General features: G+C 36.0%; 1 protein-coding gene and 1 non-coding gene across 5 annotated transcripts in view; both read right to left on the reverse strand.

The window, feature by feature from the left end:
- Positions 1-2,971: 2,971 nt before the first annotated feature.
- TLL1 (tolloid like 1) overlaps positions 2,972-24,786 on the reverse strand; it is a 216,667-nt gene continuing 194,852 nt past the window's right edge. For all 4 annotated transcript variants that reach the window (XM_025921513.2, XM_086703920.1, XM_086703921.1 and 1 more), the window contains 3 exons: positions 15,676-15,889; positions 7,375-7,625; positions 2,972-6,165 (listed from right to left, as the gene is read on the reverse strand). In XM_025921513.2, the coding sequence (XP_025777298.2) occupies positions 6,031-6,165; positions 7,375-7,625; positions 15,676-15,889 (600 nt within the window). In that variant the 3' untranslated portion in view covers positions 2,972-6,030. The remainder of the gene's footprint in view (positions 6,166-7,374; positions 7,626-15,675; positions 15,890-24,786) is intronic.
- LOC112859191 (small nucleolar RNA SNORA62/SNORA6 family) lies at positions 16,686-16,833 on the reverse strand. Its single transcript, XR_003223490.1, has one exon. It is a non-coding gene; the product is annotated as a small nucleolar RNA SNORA62/SNORA6 family (small nucleolar RNA).

Consider the following 24,786-nt stretch of genomic DNA (forward strand, 5'->3'; position numbering starts at 1 on the left):
TCTCAAAAATAGATAAACATCAAAAAAAGTTTTTTAATTAAAATTTATCAAGCACTGTTGGTGCTGGCAATAGATAGTGCTTTTTATAAGTTACATTGTTTAGTTTTACTTGTTAAATGATTACATGAACAAATATCAGAATTTTGATAAACTATGTCACCCCCATCATCCATCTTGAGAATGAATAATTTATAAGTTGAAAATACAAACGATTGATGCAAAAAAAAAAGTTAATTTTAGAGGGCAATTGAAAGTTTAAAAATAAATGCAAGTAATACGACAGTAGAAAACCAAGGATGAGGAGAGGGTGCATGTTAATGCTTTTCTCAAAATACAAACCGTGTTATTTGGAATAATGTCCCACAAATGGCTGTAAAATATACATGCATGTTTTATATTGCAACTTTGACAGTCTGTGATCGCTTTTATTAGTGTTTATCTCTTTAACTAGAATTTAACCTTCACAGAAGCAAACGTGATTTTTTTTTTTCTTTTTCAACCTTTCATTAAATTCCTAGCAAGTACTGAGCATATTAGAAGGCATTAAATTAAGCAAGTATTTCTGGAATGAAGAAATAAATGAGTGAATAAACTAAAGTGCATGGTTGTAATAAGTCTTTTGGTTGGAAAATGACAAAACCTATTATGAAAGACCTTTTGTTCCCAGGGAATTCAAACACAAATAATAGACATTCAGTGGTATAAAAAGAACCTTAACAAATATATTAGATCCTTGTGGGAAATCTTCTTGCAATTTACTTTGATTTTTAATTATAGCCTCCTAAAGAATGTTCACTAAATATTTTTTTAGGATAGCTTTGTATATCTAAGCTTTATTATGTATAAGCCTTTCACTTTATTTGCTCTTTGTATTTAAATAAATCTTCCTATTTAAATAACTTAATGGCATGCCTTGAAATAACCCCTTCCCCCTGACCTCAACCTTAACACCAGTATTTTAGCATTTAGCTGTCATTTCTGTGAGTCACTGATTCTGATGTAAAAATATCACAAGGGAATATAGATGCACTTTCACATTTTGATAAAAAATTATCAAATTTAATCCAACTTCTAAAAGTTACTCTTTTAAAAAAACTCCCAATGGAGCTTTTGACAGATATGAGATTTGCCAGTTCTTAGATTTGTTGTGTAGTTAAACATTATGACTAATATAATCACCCCTTTATATTATTTAATAGAAGAAACACTTGGAATTGGTTTTTTAAATGTAATTTTTAAAATACACTGAAGCATTAAGCACATGTTTATACTATTATAAATTGCTTTGAATAACCTTAGTTGCTATTGTGTATTTCAGAAGCAAGTATGCTCAAAACTTCGATAGCTGGCCAAAAATAAAATGCTGTATAACTAGTTTTCCAGCTATATGAACAACGTAGGTAGAGCAAAGTAAGAGCAAAGGGATTGGTAAAGCCAGTAGCTCGTATTCAGATAGAAATGACCCATAATAAACATAAGTAATTTCATTATTCACTTAACACCTCCACCCTGGCCGCAAAGGCAAGATAAGACCCGGCTACCAGGACCTTTTATCCACATGTCTTAAGCCACATATCGGCTTCTTAAAGTCTTCTGTGTTCATTTGCTTTAACCCGGATATGTCGCCACTTACAAGTTTTCTCAAGTTAAAGGTTGATTTTACTGTTTTAATTTTTTATATAAAATATTGGATGAGAAGGGGGTTATATATAATGAGATGTGCTCAGGGCCCTATAATCCTTTTGGAGTCGTTCTGCGTGGTCTCTGCACCAGGACAGGACTGGGGTCACACGGTGAGCCTGGGTGCAGGTTGAATACGCTGGGGGTGGGCTGAAAGGAGAGCCATGAAACCAGTTGATGTCAAAAGAAAGCTTGAAGACTAATAATAACATCTCAAAATGTATTAGATCTGTGCATTGCGCCAATTATTTCCTAAGCTAATGGCAACATGTCTTAATTTTATAACAGTAACACTAAAGACTAACAGCTAACTATTCATTGGCAACCATTTACTACGCATTGAAGCGTAAAAAGCTTTAATTCATTCGCAGGCCAGCTTTTTTTTTTTTTTCTTTTTGATATGCTCATTTTACCTAACTTTTCTTATTAAATAGAAGGTATTCCTTCAAGTTATAAATCTTTACGAGGTAATTATTGTTCCTGCTTTCTTCCTCCCGTGCAGATTTCACAAGTGGTATTAAAGGTTTTCCAAAAAGCAAGTTTCATTCCCATTGTCACTAAACACAATTTCCAAACATTTTGATAACTGCCCTAAGTTAGGTTTAAATGTCACACATGGCTACAGTTTACTTTTAAAAAGTCGGGGCGCCTGGGTGGCGCAGTCGGTTAAGCGTCCGACTTCAGCCAGGTCACGATCTTGCGGTCTGTGAGTTCGAGCCCCGCGTCGGGCTCTGGGCTGATGGCTCAGAGCCTGGAGCCTGTTTCTGATTCTGTGTCTCCCTCTCTCTCTGCCCCTCCCCCGTTCATGCTCTGTCTCTCTCTGTCCCAAAAAAATAAATAAACGTTAAAAAAAAAAAAATTTAAAAAGTAACATTTACTTGAATGAGCTTGAGTAACATTCAAGTAACATTTACTTGAATTCAAAGTAACATTGAATAAGATGTTTACATTTACTTCTGAAGAATAATAATTAGTCATTAGATGCTTTTAGAAATTTTCTCTATGGGAGAACAAAATTTAGTATTTGAGGCTTACCCTGAAAATATATAGTAATTATAGAAACCAAATATGAGAGACTAAGAACTCTAAAAACAAAACTGGACAGCATTTGAATCTGATACTGTGATATATTAAAATTAGGCCTGGATAGCAAAAAGCCAGCCAATACAAGAAGGGGACATTTGGAGACTTTGGAAATATTATTGTCTGTTCTCGCATACTTTCAAAAAATGTTGTTTTGTGAAATTATGCTAAGTCATGACCTCATAAATAGACTAGATTAATATTCAAGTTGACTTGAAAAATAATTTAATAAAATCATAGGAAGTAGGAGCAGTTTTTTTCTGTGGATAGCCAGTGAGGATTGTATAGGAGTTAGAACTTTGGCAAATAGAGAGCACAACCAATATACTGATGTAGGGGTTGAAAATAATTTACAAAATTAATTTAATAAAACGCTTGAAACAGTAGCTAACAATAATTAACAAAATGACAACAAAGCTGTTTGTACTTGCAATTAACAACATATTTAAGCCCAAACTGAATTAATATAAAAATAATATGCAACGAATTGATATCTGACATAAGGTACGTTAAAAATTAATGTTCACATTGAAGACTTAAAGTTGTGACATCTCCAAATACCTTTTCACTTTCACTTCTCAGTTTTATTGAATGTAGCTCGTTGTGGCCTAATATGATGTCAATGGTAATACCCAAAATATTTCTTAATGTAGAACACTACATTTCCCCTATCACGCCAGATAAAATAGTTTATTTACTTTAACAAAAGTCCATGGTTACTAACTCTGAGCTATAGAGCAGGTTTTGTTTCTTTAATTTCTAGCACTAATTGTGGTTCTTAAAGATATCTACAGCTGATATTTGAATTGTCATGCTGTTCCTGAAAAGAACAATATATTTATCCTGAAAGTTTTACTGTAATTCACCCCTAAAGTGTACTTTACGTGGAAAAGTTTCATCATAAAAACACTGTCCACTATTTATACATGTCCAGATCGATTCGACTACATTTCGTAGAACAAGCACAGATTTTTATATCAGACAAGCTGGCTTTCAACATCTCACTTTACACTGTGACCCTGGGAATGTTACATACCTTCTATGAGCCTCCAGTCCTGAATTACAAAATGAGAACATCACCACAATCCTCAAACAGAAAAAAAAAAAAAAAAAAAGCTAGTGTCATGTGCCTAGCACCGGGCCAGGCATAGTGTAGACGTTAGGTGTTCATAACTTTTTCCTCCTTTTTGCTCACTCCTGATATATTTTGGCTAATTGAAGATTAGTGAAAAAATATGGAAGAAGTTACTGGAATAAATCAGCTCCACCAGAAAGCTCATTATATTGCAGGCAATAGTGACACATTCCCAAAGTAATGTTCAATAAGAACCGAAGATTGGTTTTAAAAATGTATTTACATAGTATAATTCAAATGCAAGAAAATATTTTTCAGGGCAATGACAAACAAAAGAAACAAGCTACACCTGTGTGTATAGTTTAATTTGTAAAAATGAAGAGAAATACCCAATTTTATTGAATGTCAAATGTTCATGGACAGGTAACAGAAACTAAGGTATTTCACGTAGTAATCTACGTCAGCATCAAAACATATCAAAACAGAGTTTCTGTAAAGGAAAAAGCCATTTTTATAATGGGGTTGATAATAATTAGAAGTTCCTATTAATTGTCCATGAAATCTCCTAAGAAAGGTGCTACTTCAGACAGGATTCTAAGTAGAACTTGGCACATAAATTCTAACTTTTCCATCCCCCACTACGTTTCACCTTCTTATAGCTCCGCTCACCCGGACAACCTCACATATACACACACAATATTAAAAACACGCATGGCTTTAAAGCAGAAAATTCATTTTCTACAACAAAAGCAAGACACCGTATTTATACCCGATGTTCTCAGTCACGGAAATGGGTTTTCCTCATGGAGTTGCTAATTCACATACATTATTAAGTTCAACCTTTTGAAATGTGTGTCTCTAGGAGGATCTGTTTGATCATGTGCAAGAATTCTAAGGCATTATAAGTAGTTGTTCCACAGGACAAGTGCTGCCCTTGCAATGATATACTCTTGATACGTTTGACAAGTCTTTAGTCTTCAAATGCCACCAGACAGACATAGGGAGACATTCATAGTCTACAGGTGGTTGGCTCAAAGGTCAAAAATTTTGTTTAAAAAAAAAAAAACGTTTATGGAATAGCACCATAGAAAGTCTTTCGGAAACAAATCCTTTTTCAACTGAATCCCAAGAAGAAAGAGAGAGAGAGAGAGAATGAGAGAGAGAGAGAAAGAAAGAAATCTTTCAATGACTACATGGCCTACTTACACTTCGTTTCTTTCTTTCTTTCTTTTTTTTTTTTTAAATACAACATTAACCGTGACAACGTCAGCAATAACAGCTATGACAGGTTGACAACAACAGAAAGGACGATAGCAGCTCTGGTGACTTGAGAATGGACCATCCAGGCAGTCACTAGAAGAATTCTGTTCACACCTGTTGGGAGGTCTCTCACGCAGTTCTAAGACATCACAGCGCTTCTTAAGTTTGGTGTGAAAAGGCAGCACTTTCACTGAAAGAACTGAGTTTACCAATCAGATGGGCATTTTCCAGCATTTAAATAAATGATGTCTAGAGATTAATTGCAATAATGGACACTACTGACATTTCCAACTTGTCAAAATGCCAGTAAAATGAAGTGGTCACAAGATCATTTGCGTCTCAAAGTGGTGAATCTGGCCTGCAAGGAAAGTGACTAAGCTGAAGTATTCCAGTTTCCAAACATCGGACACACCCACAATTAAAGTACAAAGCACCCTCAAAAGACTCCCATTTCCCAACATCCTATGCGGATCTGCATCCAAGATACAAAGCCAAAGCAATTATCCTCAGACGCAGGAAGAGGGTTTTTCTGTATGTGACCTGCAAGACCATTTTATTTCTCCCAAATGTTGAAGAATTGTCAAAAAGAACCCTTTGCAAGGTCACAGACCCTGAACTGAACTGCTTGAATTGCAAGGCATCTGCATCAAGCTGTCAACAAAAGCTTGTGGAGTCTTCCTTGAAGTAACATGACGCCCTTCCGCCAGCTTTATTTCGATTTATACCATCAAGCATGGAGCTCCAATCTCCTGGTAATGCTGATCAGAGTTAGGTGAAAACTTCTCTTGTAGTACAGAGATAATTCTGCTCTTACAGTTTTCTTCTGTTCACACTCGTTATATAAAACATTTGTGCTAATATCTTCATTTAAAAAAAAATACGTCTTCTCTCCATTCTGCACATTCCTTGATGTTCTGATGGAGGTTTTGGTGTTATTTTTTGGTATGCATGGTGTCTGGATATCTAATACTTTTGTATCTTATATGAAATCCTTTCTTGTTGATTGTGTCATCAGTGTGAAAATGAATTAAAACCGCATCCCCAATGGAGTAGATTTCTTCTGGTGGCTAAAGACAAAAAGAAACATACAGGCAAATAAACAAACAGAAGGAGTCATTTTCTTCTTCATTGAGATTCATATTTGGGATTGGGGGGGAGTGGGGTATATATGACTTAATCCTCTCAACAACCTGGAATAGTGAATACGTGTGGCTTCTTCATTTTACAGATGAGCAAACGTGAGTTTCAGAGAAGCAAATGACATGCTCAAGATCATAGTTATAGGTAGTGATGTCGCTGGGCTTAGAACAGAAGTGTGTTTTCAAGTTGGTGTGTCATTTTTTTTTCTCCCCCCAAAATTTTAAGCCCAGTTCCTTTAATTTAGAAATAAATAAAGTGAGGTTCAAAGAGCATAAAGAGCTATCAAATTTGTTTCAGAAGGTGTTCTGAGGCAGAGACAGTTCCAGAATCCAAATCATCCCTCCCTTCCTGTTTCAATAATCTAAACACCAAGAATCTTTTTTGTTTCACGGCAGCTGGTATTTGGACAGGAGTTCAAGAGTATTCATGTTCAGTATTATTTAAGCAATAGACACTGATAGACAAAAAAAGAGCGGGGGCGGGGGGGCCTAATGTCTTCTGAACAAAATAAGTCTTCAGAAGACCACTTGATATTTATCTTAAGCTTTCCTTGTTCTTATTTCTTGTGGCAACGCTCTGTGACCTGTACGCTGGCATTCTGTCCCATGCACAAGTGACACGCTGCAGTGGACAGCATTCTGGTAGCACTGACTGAGTCCGCACAGCACTGGTGGACCCCACCACTCAGCAGGTGTATTCTTTGAGAGGGGAATGTCAACATGGGTTGTGTGCATATTACTTTGCCTTTATGCTTTAATTTAGGAAGTTGACCCAATTGTCAAAGGTGCGTGTTTAAATGTATTGCCTTTAGATTCTTCAAGGTTGAAATATTTATTACACAAGAAGAACATGAATAAAAAAGTTAGAATGTGGACACTAACAGCAAATTAGAGCTACCAAATTCATCCCTCTTGCGTGAGATTATTGAGAAAATTCAATAGAGATAGAGAAAGAGGTGAGGGAGAAGAGGCATAGTATAATTTGTCAAGCCAATAACAATACAGTGTAACCTTTTTTTTTTTTTTTTGTAAAAATACTGTCAATTTGTATATGGCACACATAACAATCACCAATCATTGAGCTTTTTTTTTTTTTTTTTTAATCTGGCTATGGTTTCCTGCTGCTACTGTATTTACCCCTGATCCACAGAATCGACCAAGCCCCACCGCTGTCGAATCGAGACCATCAAAGAGCTCAACATAGTCATAGCCACAGTCAGCTTCTTCCTCCACCTCGAAAATCGGGAAGGATAACTCCAGGCGAAAGCCACGTTCTGACACTACCAGCCATTCACAGTCGACCTGTCCCGGGTAGTTGTTATCACCAAACTGAGCATGCGAGTACAGATCTCTGGGTTTCGGTTCCGCTTTCAGTCGGCCGCCACACTCTGCCCGGAAAAGAAAAATGAAATCAATCCAGTGAGGTGTCACAAGTCCCCTTTCAAATTTGATGTAGTCTAACCCTGCTCTACTTTCTGAATTCATTTTCATCACCGGATGTGTGTCCCATAATTGTGGGGTCTGTGCAACAGGTACTGACACGGGCACTACACGCAGACTGCTGGGTTGGAACACCACCTCCAACACCTACTAGCTCAGTTAACTTTATACGAGTGATGCCGTTTCTCTGATCCATAGGGCAAAATGCAGGTGATAACAATATAACAACAGTAGCAATCTTAGCGGGCTTTGAGGATTTAATGAATACATGAAAATCACTTAAAACAGTGCCTAGCGTCTAGTAACTCTTAATAAATATTTTTGTTACACACGATACTGTTTTTAGTTCCAAATAACTAGTTCTAATAGAAAAAAGATCATTATCTTCATTCAAGCTTAATCTTAATCGATTAAGAACCCAGAATCCAAACGAATAAGAAAGAATTTAAAAATCAACAAAATATAAGACACCTGGGTAGCTCAGTCGGTTAAGCGTCCGACTCTTGGTTTTGGCTCCAGTCATGGTTTTGCAGTCTGTGAGTTCAAGCCCCACATCGGGCTCCCTGCTGGCAGTGCGGAGCCTGCCTGGGATTCTCTCTCCCTCTCTCTCTGCCCTTCCCCACCTCCCACTCTCTCTGTCTCTCTCTCTCTCTCAAAAATAAATAAGCTTTAAAAATATCAACAAAATGTATAAAATTTCTATGTGTGTGTGCATGATATAGAACTCTACATCCAATATATAGAACAGTTTGACTTGGGTAGAAATATTCACCTAACTGGGTTGGGAAAAACATACACACATCCTTAATTGCAGTTACCTTTGTAGTTCCAGAAGCTACTAAGTATATTTGTGTTTGTAATAAATGAAAAATTTAAATGCTCTTTTCACAGCTTCTTTTTCAGAGAGATATCAATAAACTTATGGATTACCAGTTATTGCTTTTGTCATTAGAGGTAAATACACCAAATAGATAAGTATGCATAAAAATTTATAGCCAGTGTAATTTAGATATAACACTTAAAATTTTTTTTTCTCAGAAACTTTGTAATCTTTGCCCCCAAACCTCCTAATAACTAGGCCTATATAGGTTATTATCCCTAATAACTAGGCATTATATGTATTATTATGGCAGAGGGTCGGGGGCAAAGGAGATAAAGAAAGGGATATAAATATGTCAGAAGCAAGTAGAGTTTCTTTCTATCTCTGTTTGTCAAGCACTGAGAGGTCCCTGGGAAGCCACAATTTCAGTGCTAAGACCGGGAAATTCTCAGGAAAACTGGAGTAAGTTGGGAGGGGACAGAAATGAAAGCCCAAGATGAAAAGATGTGAACAAGCAGGACACTGGCTATCAAACCACAACTGTGACATTGTCATGATCATGCGACCAAACCATCCTCAGCAGCACCCTGTGAGGATGGATTGCGCAATTACAAACACTTAGCTGGAGTTTTCAGGTCTGTGTACAGTTTACCCACACTGTGGTTTGGTGACTTTCAATAACAAACTATTTCTGAATCTCCAGGATGGAACCACCGTTCAGATGTGTCTAAGTATATGTAGGCACAAAGACATTTAGATTCGTGTGTGTGGCTGATATCCAACTGGAGTTCCAACCACGAGAATGACTGCCCCCTAGGCTGTGCTCCATGGTGAATGTCAATGTCCCTCTATGTTCCCGGTGGCAGATGGGGCATCCTGCACAGTCACTCGATATGGGTGCTACTATTGCCCATGTAAAAAGCTGAAAGCTGGACTCATCTCTTAAATATTGTCTCTTGAGTCCTACAGACTGCGAACCTAACATCCTACCCTTCCTACCAGGGCAGGGCACTCTTCTAAGTCCAAAAATTACGGTCCTTCCCCTGTGACAGAACCCCGCAGCCAAACTACCTGGGTCCAAATCTGGGCTCTGCCCTTCATCCACTGTGGGACTGTATCTCACACTTCATTTCTAAGACAAGCATCATACACAGTAGCCCCACCCCGGGGTCTAGACGAAGAGTGAATGGTTTAATATGTGTAAAATGCTTGGAAGGTAACTGGCACATAGGAAAGGCTGTCTTAGTGGAAGCTACCACCATTTCTGCCATAATTTTCCAGTGAGAACATTGAAATGCCATCATCTGTGCTGCTAGGGATCCATTCAGGTATGAAATGAAAAGCCAGAAAAAAATGAAAAAAACAACTGAAAACACTATTAATCTGCTATCATAATGGAAGACTTATATTTTTGAAGCCCGGGAAAATATTTTGTGAAAAATATTTCCAAATGTAATATGTAAGTGTATAAACCAGTGTAATCTCATTTAGAGGTTTTTTAGAATTCTACCTGTTCTCAAAGTTTGATATAACTGCCGGATTTGTTTTGGTTTCAACTTTTTAAAAAACTTTTATCCCACAGCCAGGAAGAGCTGAAGGCACAGACTGTGTGTTGGGAAGAAGGCTTTAGTTTCAGTGTGCCTGCCTTGTACAAACAAAGTAGCAAGACAAAGACCGGGATCCAGAAGATACAATTCTTTGCCAGTCCCAACTTCCAACAAAAATCAAGGAGGAAATGAACTAGTGGAACAAAACGGAAAAGGAGGGGCTCCTGGGTGGCTCAGTCAGTTGAACCTCTGGCTTCGGCTCAGGTCATGACCTCGCAGTTCGTGAGTTCAAACCCCGTGTGGGGCTCTGTGCTGACAGCTCAGAGCCTGGACCATGCTTCTGATTCTGTTGTCTCCTTCTCTCTATGCCCTTCCCCGCTCAGGCTCTGTATGTGTGTGTGTCTCTCTCTCTTGAAAATAAACATTTAAAAAAATTAAACAAAAATGGAAAGGGAGATTTCATGAAACCACTCAGGCTCTGTGTGTGTGTGTGTGTGAGTGTGTGTGTGTCTCAAAAATAAACATTTAAAAAAATTAAACAAAAATGGAAAGGGGATTTCATGAAACGTTTGTGAAGCTGAAAATGACAGTGAAGGGTTATAACTGGGTTTTATTGAAAATTTCTAGAAAACGGCAATATTCAAAATAAATAAATTACACTTAAGGGTGACTAAAAATGTTTCAGAAAGTTCACCAGCTTTCGTTTATCCGTTTCAGAGCACAACTGCATTCCTATGGATCACTGCTCAAACTAATAAATCTGGAATTAATGATCCAACAGTGAAAAAGAGACAGAGACAGAGACAGAGACAGAATTTAGTCCACAGAATAAAATTTTTAAGAACAAACATTTGAATATTATATGCAGAAGAGGTGTGATTTTAATATGCCCTGAGAGAAATTCCATACGCAGAAAATAACAGGCAGAATGAGGGCAATTGCTTACAAGCGTCTTTGAGAATCCTTGTGGCAATTCTTCAAAATTTAGTTCATGTATCATTTAATATGGTCCCTATAAAGGAGGTTTTTTAGGTAAATACACTCCCTGCAAATATTCTGTTCATTTACTAAGTTGGAACAATATAAAAGTAGTGTAGCATGTCAGCAATATTGTTTTTAAATCAATTGTTTGAATGTACTTTATAAGCTGCCAGAACATCTTCTACAGAATTCTGGAAAATGAAAATAAAGCTGCATAAGATAGGTGACAAGAAGGGAAGAGAAGCCTGGGGGTAACTTTCCTTTTAATTTGGAAAGACATGATTGTTTGTTTCCTGATAAAGTATTAAATTCCCAAAGAGGTCCTGTAACTTGACCTACAAATGCCTTTAGTGGACATTCTAATTTAATTGAGTTAGATCAAAATAATTTCCTTGCTAAGAAGTTTAATAATGTATTATTTTATTTTTTTTAATGTCATTGATAAATAGTATGATGTTGTATGCTACAGGAAAGAAGTCCTACCAGACGGGCCATGTTTTATTTTATTCATTTATTTTCTTAATATTTCAAGTTTTTATTTAAATTCTAGTTGGTTAACATATAGTGTAATATTAGTTTCAGGAGTGGAATTTAGTGATTCGTCACTTACATACAATACCCAACACTCATCACAAGTGCCCTCCTTAATGCCAATCACCCATTTTGCCCAACCCCCCACCCACCCCCCTTCCATCAACCATCAGTTCCTTTTCTGTAGTTAAGACTCTCCTATGGTTTGCCTCCCTGACTCTTTTTTTTTTTTAATGTTTATTTATTTTTGCGAGACAGAGACAGAGACAGAGAGAGAGACAGAGAGACAGAGCGTGAGTGGGGAAGGGGCAGAGAGAGAGGGAGACACAGAATCCAAAGCAGGCTCCAGGCTCTGACCTGTCAGCACAAAGCCCGACGCAGGGCTCACACCTGTGAACTGCAAGATCATGACCTGAGCCTAAGTTGGATACTTAACCGACCGGGCCACCCAGGGCGCCCCAGATTGACCATGTTTTAAAATATTATTTTCTCTTCACATTTCCCCCTTTTTCTATATGATAGCCATATCCTCTGAGAGAATACACAGGATATATATATATTTTTTTTTTTTTTTTTACCGGAGGATTTGTTTCCTTTCATAAGTTTATTTAAGGGTAGTGGAATACCATTTGTTACCTGATTAAAATATATTTAGGCTTAGAATTTGGACACTATCAGAGAATGAAAAGGACTCTTCCCAATAAAGTCCATTACTCGTGGATTTTTTTTACATAGCATTACTTGTGAAAAAAAGTAGCCATAAAACCATATTAGAGCAATATTTCTCATCGGCTGGCTTCAAAATTCATGGTATTAGAAACTTGTGGATAAAACTCAAATTTTATACAGAAATATATATAAATTTACTCAAGCAAATTAAAAGGTGTATTTCAGGGCCCATCAATAAGAGTTACAGATATTCTAGAAGCAGTTAAATAATGAATAAGAGTTTTATACATGTAGAAAAAATTGACTGAGGTAGTACTGGACTTGGCTGTCTTGTCAGTAGAAATTGACTGAAAAATCCTAAGTACAGAAACATCTGAAAATCAGAAGTTTAACTTGCCAGACTGTAAGCTGTCAACAGGCAGGGATTCCTTCTATTTCCTTATCAACTCCCACAAATTGCTAAATTTTTTGCTATAAATTACCAATACCTTACAGTCTATCCACAGCAGGTGTCAAATAAATATGTGATGAAAGACTATGGGATAAATTAACTTATTAAAGAGAAAGCTTTAGGAGACATAAATGGGAGGCAGCACCTCAGAGGATTTCAACATGTATGGCTATTAGAAAGTAACAGTATAAAACAAATCTACCCAGAAAAGATGCCTGGTTAAGGGAGAGCAAAAATTTATGCATAAAGAAAAAACAAATACAAACAGATAATATGAAAAATTTTGATAACAGCAAATGAGCCCGAGTTAAGAAGCCAGGATTCTAATACCAACTATTATTTTTTTTGTTCTACTTCAGGCATTTAAGTTTTTGTTCAGAATCCTTAACTGTGAGATGACAGGGCCGGATTAAAAGATATCCAGGGTACGTTTTCACCTAATGAAAACAGGACTCACGTTGCTCAATTGGGTATTTGAATGAATGTGAACAGAACAGGGCAATAAAATAGGCCTAGCCAGTTACATACTTTAAACAGAGGGTTTTTTTAAAACTTACATAAGGAAAAATTCAATCTCTACCATTGCTTCAATAACAGACCAGTTTGGTATCCTTTTTCTTCCTAATCTGAAACTTTTACGTTAAGAGAAAATATACTATGGTGGAAAGTATGTGAGCTTTGGAGATAGGTAGTATAAAGATTAAATTCAGGCTTTGACATAATTTTAGAAATCTCTAAAAAATAATTAATCAATTTCTTTATCTGAAAAATGAGAATTTGAATGATTAATTAATTTTTAGAGATTTCTAAAATTTCTTTATCTGAAAAATGAGGATAATAATACATCATATAGTCTTTATCTGAAAAATGAGGATAATAACACATCGTATAGTCTTTATCTGAAAAATGAGAATAACACATCGTATAGTCTTTTGAGGATTCAGTATACGTAAAGTGTATATATTAAGTGCATGTGTGTGCCTAAATGCCAAATGCATGCTATATAGACCATTAGATCTCAATATGTGATCTCATTGAGAAATTAGATCCTAACAATGGGTTCTTAAGGGTTATATAAACACTGCAAATAGGGTTCATGAGCAGAGGCCATGCAAAATTAACAAGTTGTGGAGTTTTACAGCTATAAGAAACTTTAAATAGTAGTTTACAGATAAAGAAACAGATCCAAAGAAATGATCCTTTCCAACGTTCCCAGCTAGGTAATGGCATCATTAGACCCAAACCCCAAATGTATCAACATACCAGAACATGATATAAGTCTTAATCCTTCTACTTACCAAAGGTAAGAAGAGATAGTATGAGATACTATAAAAGTAAGTTTTTACTAACGTAAGAAAGAGGAATTCATAGACAGGAAAATTCAAAATGTTATATAGTCAGATATTTCAAGAACTTTGACAGCATATTTTTATACTGCTTTCTTGGAACTTATGATACTCAGGATATTAAAGTAAGTATATATATGCCATAAACTCTGTGCTATCAGAAAAGTATTGATGAAGTAATGGGATTCCAATCATTCCACCCCTTCAATGCATAACAAGTTATCAGGAAAATATTTAAAGAGTACATGTCAAATGGGTGGAAAATCAGTACGAAATGTCTATAGTCCATGAAAAATTTTTGTCAAACATAATATATATAATATATATAAATATAAATATATAAATAATTTTAAATATAAATATTTATACTAATCCTGAGAAACAATTAATTTGAATTATCAATGAGTCCAACAATTCCTAGTATGATCAATATTTTGACAATATTCACTTTTTTTTAAATGTTTTTTTATGTTTATTTTTGAGAGACAGAGAGATACAGAGCACGAGTGGGGAAGAGGCAGGGAGAGAGGGAGACACAGAATCTGAAGTAGGCTCCAGGCTCTGAGCTGTCAGCACAGAGCCCGACTCGGACTGTGAGATCATGACCTAAGCCGAAGTCGGATGCTCAACTAACTGAGCCACCCAGGCGCCCTGGACAATATTCACTTTCTCACATATAGACTTCAATATAAATCTAATGCTCATAACAAAATGTATTAAACTGGAAAGTAATATTGGATAATGGAATAATTAAAATTCTGATTTCTCACATAAAATTTAAAAAATTCAAACAAAAAATCAGGAAACCATGATGAAAATTACTACACTCAAAATGTTTCCTGGTAAAATATGTATACTATTTCTAGTGCGTTTTACACCAAGATAGATTTCTACCAGGCAGTGTCTAAACGGTTTATGCATCATGAGTGCCACTAGGTGGCACTATAAGCTAAATGACTTTAGGAAACTACAATCAACTGATTTTTTAACTGAATGAAAAAAAAGGACATTTCCTAGACATTTATGAAATATATTATTAGGCTGGCTCCAAGTTATAAAAAATGTTATTCTACATTTTGCCTAAAATTTTCCATATTTTTCTAAATTATATTTTATTTCTTGAAGATTTTCATTACAAAGTCAAATTAGGGATTAGGATTAGGAAAAAGATTGTGTTGCATACCAAATAAAGGGAAAAACAAATGAAGCTCTGTAAAACAGAGAGATAAATCTCAAAACTGAGATTTATAAAAATATATTAATTCAAAATCTAGGTAACCAGGTAGGATGTTAGATAAACATAATTCTTGAATACTAAGATATAGATTTTTAACTGTTAAACAGAACATATAAATCAAACTGCCAAAGTGAATATGGAACATATTATACAAATATTTAGAGATAATTCTACCTGGTCATACTGCATTGAACATGAATGAGATCAAATTATTGCATTTCCTTTTAATGTTCAACTACAAAGACATATAGGTAGGATGCAACATTGCTCTCAAATATTTTACAAAATTCTCCAGTGAGATTTCTTCTACTGTCCTCAGAGATTCGTTAATGTTCCTGTTATAGGATCCACTGCATTCATTCCCGGAAGAGAAACCTAGATCTTAAGAAAGAGAAACATGGCCCTGATTTGCTGACCTGTAGAATGTGTGGCTTGAAAGCCTTTTCTTTGAACAGATGCATCAGAAATAAACCGAACAAACATTTTATTTCCGGTGGCCACAAGGGGCTCTGGTATCTTGCTGCCACATAGTCGTCCAAGAATTGGTGATTTTTCTGTTTCTCCATCAAATACTTCCAAGTGATCATAAGCACACTCCTGATGCTGCTCAATCTCAAACTCACTAAAGGCCTGGTTAAAAACAAAAAAAGAAAGAAGAAGAAGAAAGGAAAAGAAAAATAAAAAATCACATATCACTCAAAATGGGTTCTTTCCTTTGGAGCAGAAATACAGATCAATAAAACATGCTCGGGACATATAAATAAATAAATCCATGTGGAGCATTACTGAAAGAGTGTGAAATCAACAGGATGTAAAATCTCTGCAAAAACATAAGGAGGAAAACAATGCAATAACTCCAGGTGAAATTCTACTATTCAACTATTTCAACTAAATCTACTATGACAATCTACTCCAAAATATAGACAAATTGCAATCACAAAGTGACATTTTATTCTGAATATAATTCTAAGTTTACACTGAATGCATCAGAAAACAAAAATTGAATTTTAACATTTTTAATTTTTTTTAAAAAGTTGAATCCTCTGGTTTTGATGATCATAAACTATTGAACATCATATACTACCTTGGATGTACTTTGTGTACAAGTACCTTGGGACACTTAAGCAGAAAACCTCTTATAGTTATTGTTATATCTTCACAAAAATTAAGCACAGTAAATCTTAATAGGATAACTAAAAGGGACTTTTCACTATATGCTTCTTTATTTAGGTCCTACAAACCCATATTATTAGAGAGTCCTAATATGATTTTAGGCTACATTATTGTTAATTTACTTTTAAGATAGATGGTATACTTATTTTAATATTTAGAGTCTTGCCAAGTTTAGTATGCCTTTAAAAATTATTTTAATTTTCCTGCGTAGTAATTTTTATGTATGAGTCTGACCAATTAATTATTTTTTTATACTTGTAGCAAGAATTACTATCAAACTCCACTCACTGGGCCAGAAACCAGTGTTAGCGAAAGACTCGCCCTCATGTAGCACACTACCTACACTTGTGAGTTCATCAGCCAGCCAGCAGCCTCACTTCCATGCTTTAACAAAGTACAGAAGCAAATTCTTAAAATGAAAATTCATTAAATGTATAACACATATTAAACATCACAAAGGAACGTGTAATCGAGACAGACTGAAAATAGTAATGTCCAAACTATTAATAATTCCAGGAATTCTAGGTTATTTGCCATCGCCAATTAAGGCTTTTTCCTTTCCCTGAGAAAACCATCATGCCTTCAAGAAATAAACTATAGCTTCCACTAAAGTTTATGGAGCAAAGCTGAAACAAAATAATAAGGGAAACAACACCAAAGAAAGAGAACATGTACTCAAAAAATTCACTAATGTTGTTGTGGTCTCTGCAGCTTAAAATATTTGCACAAAACTTTTTACAGACACGTATTTAATGCAATATGGTGAAACTGTCACAATTCTAAGTTTAATTAAAACCATCAGTTTTGTAATTTTGAAAGAAAAAATCGACTAAGAATTAAGAATGGTTTTCCTTTGGTGCTGACCACAGTTATCTATCTCTTAACGCGTTGCCGTCTACTATCACTGACTTTGGAGGAGTAAGGGAAGAAACGAAAGAAGCAATTTATATTAATTAGGGAGGAGGAGAAAGCAATGGAAGCTACTTAAAAGAAGAAACAAAAGAAAAGAAAGAGGTCTGATCTCTGCTGTTGTATATTCCGCCGCATCCTACTTAAAAGTATAAATTAAAATGTTATAACCAAGGAGCCTCAGAGAGTCATTATGTATTATAATTATAATGGGTAAAAAGGATTGTTCGCTGCATTCTACCAAGACACTGGATAGTGTGAAAAAGATTAAATACAGCACAAAGAGTCTTACTGGAAACAAACCAACAAAAAACAGTGCGGAAAGATACAGTGAACAAGGAGACTTTAGCAGAGTGTATTTATCATGAAGTACAACATTCAAAGCAGGGTGATCACTGAAGTTTTCCCCTTCTGGGAATTCTGGGATTCTCTGCAATCCAGTGGCAGAGAATGGAGTAGAGCAGACGCAGTGTATGAGTGATATAGAAGACTCTGAATGGATGGTCGGCTGGACGTCCATTCGTTTACCTGTCTACCGATTCCATGTTTATGGCCAACCCCACGGACGGAAATGCTGTAAAAGGAGAAGGCCAACCCTTCAGGTTTTCTGCATCTCATGAGACGGTACTCAGTCAGCTTCTAGGACTTTTGTGACATATACACAGTCTCAGTGTCAGTTTGTGACTGTTAAGAAACCAACAGGAGAAAATTGGCTTATCCTCACTTAGAATTTCTGCGGATTAAATATGAAACCAAGCTTCTGAATTATAAGACCAGGGTTATTTCAAGAAAAAAACAACAACAACACTGTTTCAGGAAAATGACAACATCTGAAAACCATTGCATGTTGAATAACTATCTCTTTTGAATGTGATTTAGAGTCATTCATCTAAAAAGACCAGAAAAACTTACTGTGAAGAAGTGAAAATTGTAAGAACGATGGGGGGGTGGGGATGGGGGTGGGGGTGGGGTGATGGCATTCTAAAGCATATCCTGTAAGTAAAAGTTAAAATGGGATTAGAATTTACAGACCACACATGTTCAGTCCATTGAAAAGTAAGTGAATGAGATAACTAAGTGACTATTTCACTCCCTAATGAAATGCAGGATGTCTGGAGTGAATCATAACATCTGTTTTACAGAACAGAGCAACACCACACAGAGTGGCAGTGCGCTTGTGGGCTGGGGGCATACTGACACCTGGTTTGGAGCCAACTGGCTCCCGCTTTTTATCAAATTACTAATGGAATCGGACTGACTCTGGAAGAGTCAAATTAGGCAAAAGTTTTGCAGCTGACATATTCCCAAGTGATGCAAACAATTCTCCTTCATTAAGGTCTTAGTGACTTCTCCTCCTGGAATTGGTAGCAGTTTGTTAGTTCATCTGCAAAGATTGGGTGGTCCTTTTCCAGAAGTCAGTCTAACCCAAATGCTTCCACACAAGCAAAAGCGTGACCAATTCACATGCCGAGATCTCATAAATCTGGCCCTTAATATCATAGAGATATTCACATTAGAGACCTCCATATGTAGTGACATTGCCTCAATAAAAAACATTTCTAGGCCATTGAAAGGTATTACAGGGGTCCATGGGACACTGGGAAAACCTCAAAAAATATTTTTGTAGAATTCCTAAAGATACAGTGAGACACACAGTTTATTATTTTCTTTTATGATGCGTCCTGAGCCATGAATATCTATATCTAAATAATGCAGAATACGGAGATTTCCAGCCACCAGGAATCAATGTCACAGAATTGCTTCCCTCGCACCCCCGAAGACACTTAGAATCCCCAAACATCCTTCAACTACACAATGGTAACAGGACAGCTAAGCAAAGCTGATGTATGGAGCGGTAAGAAAGTCTGATTTCTGCTGAAACACTGCCCTCTTTTTTGGTACTTTATTTTTCTTAGGTGTTTACACTAAAACTTTATAGGCATTTTAGTATTCGAACATTTAAACCTTACTCATTCCATGATTATATTTCTATGATTTTAAGGTTACTAATCTAAGTTTAACAAAACAAAACAAAACAAAACAGAGCAAATAACCATGAGCTCTCATCAGAAGTACTAATGGATTTCCCACAAGGCAAACCAAGAGCTTAAGGAGTCTCATTCAAAAGAAATAAAATTGAATTCTCATTTTGGGCTGTGGAAAGAATAACTATGTGTTTCTGGAACTCCCAAGCAAGCCTAATCTACCTAGCTGGCCCCCTGCCAGGCTTCCATATGCAGCCTCACATGAACATCTGTAGAGGTACTTTGATTGAAAATACAGGCGGTGGCTAAAGGGTAAAGTCATCCTGAGTTGCCATATATATTCATAAAGGACAAGAAAATAAAATGATAGCATTCAATGCAAAAATAAAATTTAGCCAGCGTGACCATTAAAAGCGAGCGAATGAAAGACGCTGATGCAATCTGAGCAGCTGTGAGATAAGATTTAGCACTCCCTGGGCCCAGCCATCCTTCGTCTTTTCCTGTCTTCGGTAAGAACTGTCAGTTGGTTTCCCACAAGATACTGGAAGGAGTAAAGGCCACTGGGAAAAATTGCAGCATGGAATACAGACCCTAGCCTTCTGATTCAAATGACTTTCTTCCCCCCATGAGTCCTCTATAGCTGTGGTCAAAGACACTTTCTGTGAATTTATAGTGGAGAATTATGTAACATTTGTAGGTGCTTTTGTTTTCTAAATATCCCATATCTAAAGCTATAAATTGCAACTATATAACTTCGCAAAACTCCAGGATAGGATAAATCAAATAAACACGACATGAGCACATATTGCTATATGCTCCTATGCCTGGAATTTTCTTTCTGTTTTGTTGGTTTGTTTTTGTTTTATTTTCTATTTAATGTGGAGCAATTCAAAACATTAAAAAAGTACCAAAAATGTAATGATGAGTCTCCAGAATCAAGACAGGAGGAAACCAGGAGTAAAATAGATCCTCGTCTTATTCATTCAGAACTTGATCTCTTTTCTAATAAGAAAACATTTTCCCCCCAACTACCTTTTAATCAAAGTTTCTTTCTATTGTAAAGCTATTATCACATAGTCAGCATCTCCTAGTTAAACACACACACAAACACAGAGAAAGCAAATGTATTAGTTTTCTATTGCTGCTGTAGCAAATTACCGTAAATTTAGTGGCTTAAATGACACATATTCACTCCCTGTCAGCTATGAAGGTTAGACGTCTAAAATGGGTGAGCAGCACCAGACCTTCCAGAGGAAGGTGATGATCTGTTTCCTTGCGTTTTGCCCATCTTCTGGAGGCCACTCTCATTCCTCAGCTCATATCCCTTTCCTCCATCTTCAAAACCAACAGTACAGCATCTCCTCTCTGATCTCCTGCTCCTGTCTTGTAAGCACCCTTGCGATTACGTCAAGCCCACCCAGATAATCTAGGATAATCTCTCCATTTCAAGATCTTTAATTTAACCACAGCTCCTTTTGCCACATAAGGTAACACGTGCACAAGTTCTGGGGATTAGAACACGGACATCTTTGGGGGATGAGGAACATTATTCTGTCTACCACAGAAATTAAGAGCTAAATATTTCCACCCTCTGTGATTTCAGGGAAAATAACCACAATGATGGACTTCATGATTTCAAACCCTTTTACCCTGACTTTCTTAACAAACTAGGTAAATTCTGCCTGGCAAATCTAGTTTTCAGGCTGTTTTTGCAATTAAACAGTTACTGAAACACATCCACGTCCATTCATTCGTGTACTGTCTGTGGATGCTTTCACACCAAAGCAGCAAATTAAAATTGTTGCAACACAAACTACACAGTCTACGAAGTCCATATTATTTCCTATCAGCTCTTTAAAGAAAAAAGTTTCTGACAAATAATTATTAGCTGTATTTTTAATTGTTGGTACTGAATTTCAACTTCATAAGGCTGCCCAAAAACTTGATCATGGTTCAATTACCCAATAAAAAGGTATATAATTTTTATTATTGATCATTGTCATAATTCTAATTGCTATTTGGATATCATATATCAGTGTTTATTGGCTTTTACAGGGCATTATGCCAAATACTTAATATACAAGTTCATTTGATACACTTACAACATTCCTAAGTATTATCTCCAATTTCCTATCTAGAAATGGAGACTAAAAGGATGAGTATCTTTCTCAAGTATCATCTCAAGATGGCTAGTAAGTAGAAACCTGACGTTTAGACACAAGTCACTTTAAATTCAAAATATATATGGTCCGAATCTCTCTTTATTTCTCTGTTGTATGTTCATTTTACTTCATCGATATAACTTTGTCTTATTAACACTTCCCATTGAAATTAGTATATATGCACACATATGTAGCAATTATGGATCTTTTTTCTCTCTGATGCAGGATGCTAAAATAAATAAAACAAAATAAAGTAAAAGGTACAGAAAGAATCTTGGGCTTGAAGGTCCTTAGACCCCTGCCAGCTTTACACACTTGCCAACCCCCCTAAACTGCATCCTTCTCCACAAGTGTCATTTGTGAGCCCAACTTGAGATAATATGCATGATTCCACTTTGAAACCATTAGGCATTATACTGACATTAGTTCTCAGTGCTCTTTAGTCCAAGCATGATGCTGTGAGGCGCAAGAAGTACCCTGTGAAGCTACATTTTATTATCTGGAGAGCACTCTTAAGAAAAGGCAAATTTGAGAACATTTATGTTTTTATTTGTGGAATTGCGTATGAGAGAGTGCCTATTTTACAACTTTTTAAAACACACTATCAGGCTCTCAGGATCCCAGCTCTCCAGCTTACTCCATTTACATGAAGACAGTATTTCAAGGTTTTCTAAAGATCAGAGAAGGTATCAAAAAAAGTATATAAAAGAATGTACAAAAATATCTTTAAGAACTGGTGTAATCATCCATAAACACAACTCTACTTAATTTTTATATTTCGTTTTATAATGGTCAATTCATGATTTAAGGACAAAAATTATGAGTATGTTCATTATGTACTATAGACATAATTTAGGCTATTATTGTATTAAAATTGTTGCTTTATACTATTGAACAGTATTTACTGTGTCATTTTTTAAACAATCACCTTTAGGGCACCTGGGTGGCTCAGTCGGTTGGGCGACCGACTTCAGCTCATGTCATGATCTCACAGCTGGTGAGTTCAAGCCCCGCATTGGGCTCTGTGCTGACAGACCCTGGAGCCTCCTTCGGATTCTGTGTCTCCCTCTCTCTCTGCCCTTTGCTTGCACACTCTCTCTCTCTCTCTCTCTCTTTCTCTCTCAAAAATAAATAAATATTAAAAAAATATTTTTAAAACATTTGCCTTTTTAAATTTTTTCTCGTTTTTTTTAACGTTTATTTTATTGTGTTTTGTTGTTTTGTTTTTTGAGAGACAGAGAGAGAGTGAGCAGGGAGGGGCAGAGAGAGATAGAAAGAGAAAGAGAGAGAGAGACACACACACAGAATCTGAAGCAGGCTCCAGAGTCAGAGCTGTCAGCACAGGCCCTATGGGGGGCTCAAACTCACAAACCGTGAGGTCATGACCTGAGCCAAAGTTGGATGCTTAACCAACTGAATCACCCAGGTGCCCCCCCCCCCTCAAAAAAATCGCCTTTGAAGATTTTCTGCTTGTGTATCAGGTGGTATATACAACAACTGAATAGTATTCTGGCTATACATTCTGGACTCTACAGAGTAAATCTGTCAGGAGAGTACAGATCATCAAGCACAGGAGAGCGCTTGTTTTAAGCCATGAGGCTTTGGGTTAATTTGTTACAAAGCAATAGATAACTAAAACAGTACATAAAATAGTTGCATTAAAATGCCAAAAGCTTTAAATTTCTGCATATCTGTAATAAACTGACCACTCCTTATATATAGCTCAGCCCTTATATTATTGTACACTAATATACATTATATAGGGATTATCACAATATGAACCAAAAGAATATATTCATGATAAGTAAATATTGTGCACAAGAATGCTCATATCTCTCAAAGGGCGTTGGATTTTATTATTCGTTTTACTCCATCATTCCAACACTGTCTAAATAGGCTCGATATTTGTAGTCTTATATATAAACCAAATTAACTAAAATATGTTTATCTCAAACACAGAGAAAGGTTGGTTTTACCCACAAATGATTACTTGCATGTCAGCCAACATAACTCAGTATCAAGTTAAAGGAATGTTTGTGCTAGAAAGAACAGCAGGTCTCTTAAAATTCACAAATATGGTGGCTTTCTTTATATCTCATGAAATTGTATTTAGGAATAATTTCCTTTGCTTCTCTATGAATATGTGAAATATTTAGAAATGTTTATTTTTCCATGCAGCCTAAGTAAAGAAGGGTAACAATATATGAGTTGTAAAGAAAGCTTCAAGATGCACTGAAGAGAGATCAAATGTTTTCCTTACTTTTTCTCTTTGCCTTAGCCCATAATAAAGAGACTAGCTTGTAGCTGAGTATGTATCAGCAGTTCTTGGCCTAAGGGCATTAAAAAATTTAATAATTTTTCAAGTTTCCTTGGAATCCATTTTCCAAATTCAGTTTGGGTTTCAGTTCTTCCATGAAAATTAAGAATTTCAAAGGAACCAGGCAAAATGCATTTATCTGGAACACTGTATCTTTTTGATAAAAATCTCCTATATAATAAATGTCTAACCATACAGGAAAGTGACTGAATGGTGTGATGTGGAATTATAAACAGTGTGGGCCAAACGTCCATTGGTTGCTACCTGCTACAGATGGTGATTTTGGTTTTAAAGTAGATTAGTTAGTAGTTATATAACAAGTAGGGAAACGATGACAGTAAACAAAAGCAATAATGTTGAAATAGTAAGAATTAAAAACTACAGAACTGAAATATCACTTGAAGTTGGTAGCTAATGTTATGACACACTTTCTAGTGATTCTAGCTCTTAGAGTGTATTGAGAGTTAGGTTTTGTATGAACACCATTAATAGGATAAGGGAATTGGAATTAGTATTATGTTTCAACGCAGAAACTTTGGGGTGTCAGTAATGTGTGTTTAACAAGCTGTCCAGGTAATTCTGATGAATGCTAATATCTGAGAAAGCCTGGCTTTAGACCATAACTACACCACACAGATCACAAAGTCAAATGCAATCAACATTTGCCTAGAGCTTCTGTTTTCTTTCCGGGAAATTCCTTCTTAGGATACGAGCAGGCATGACTATTGTTGACAAACATGCTTTATGTTCTGACCCTCAAGTGGAATATTTGCATGAAAATTAAAGCTTGCAATTTGTGAAGGAATGTACTGTCCTAGAATTGGAAGGGGTGTTCAATAAGCTGAAAGGTATATAACTAAGAAAGAATAAAATACTGTCATGTTTAAATTGGGGTAGATCAAGAGTTCTATTTCTCCTTGGATATAGATAGCTGGAACTAGTGTTGCTTCTACCCTAACAAGAAAAACCCATGTCAACTTT

Source organism: Puma concolor, chromosome B1 (assembly GCF_028749965.1).
Source record: "Puma concolor isolate L17-30 chromosome B1, mPumCon1.1.hap2, whole genome shotgun sequence".
Lineage (NCBI taxonomy): Eukaryota > Metazoa > Chordata > Mammalia > Carnivora > Felidae > Puma > Puma concolor.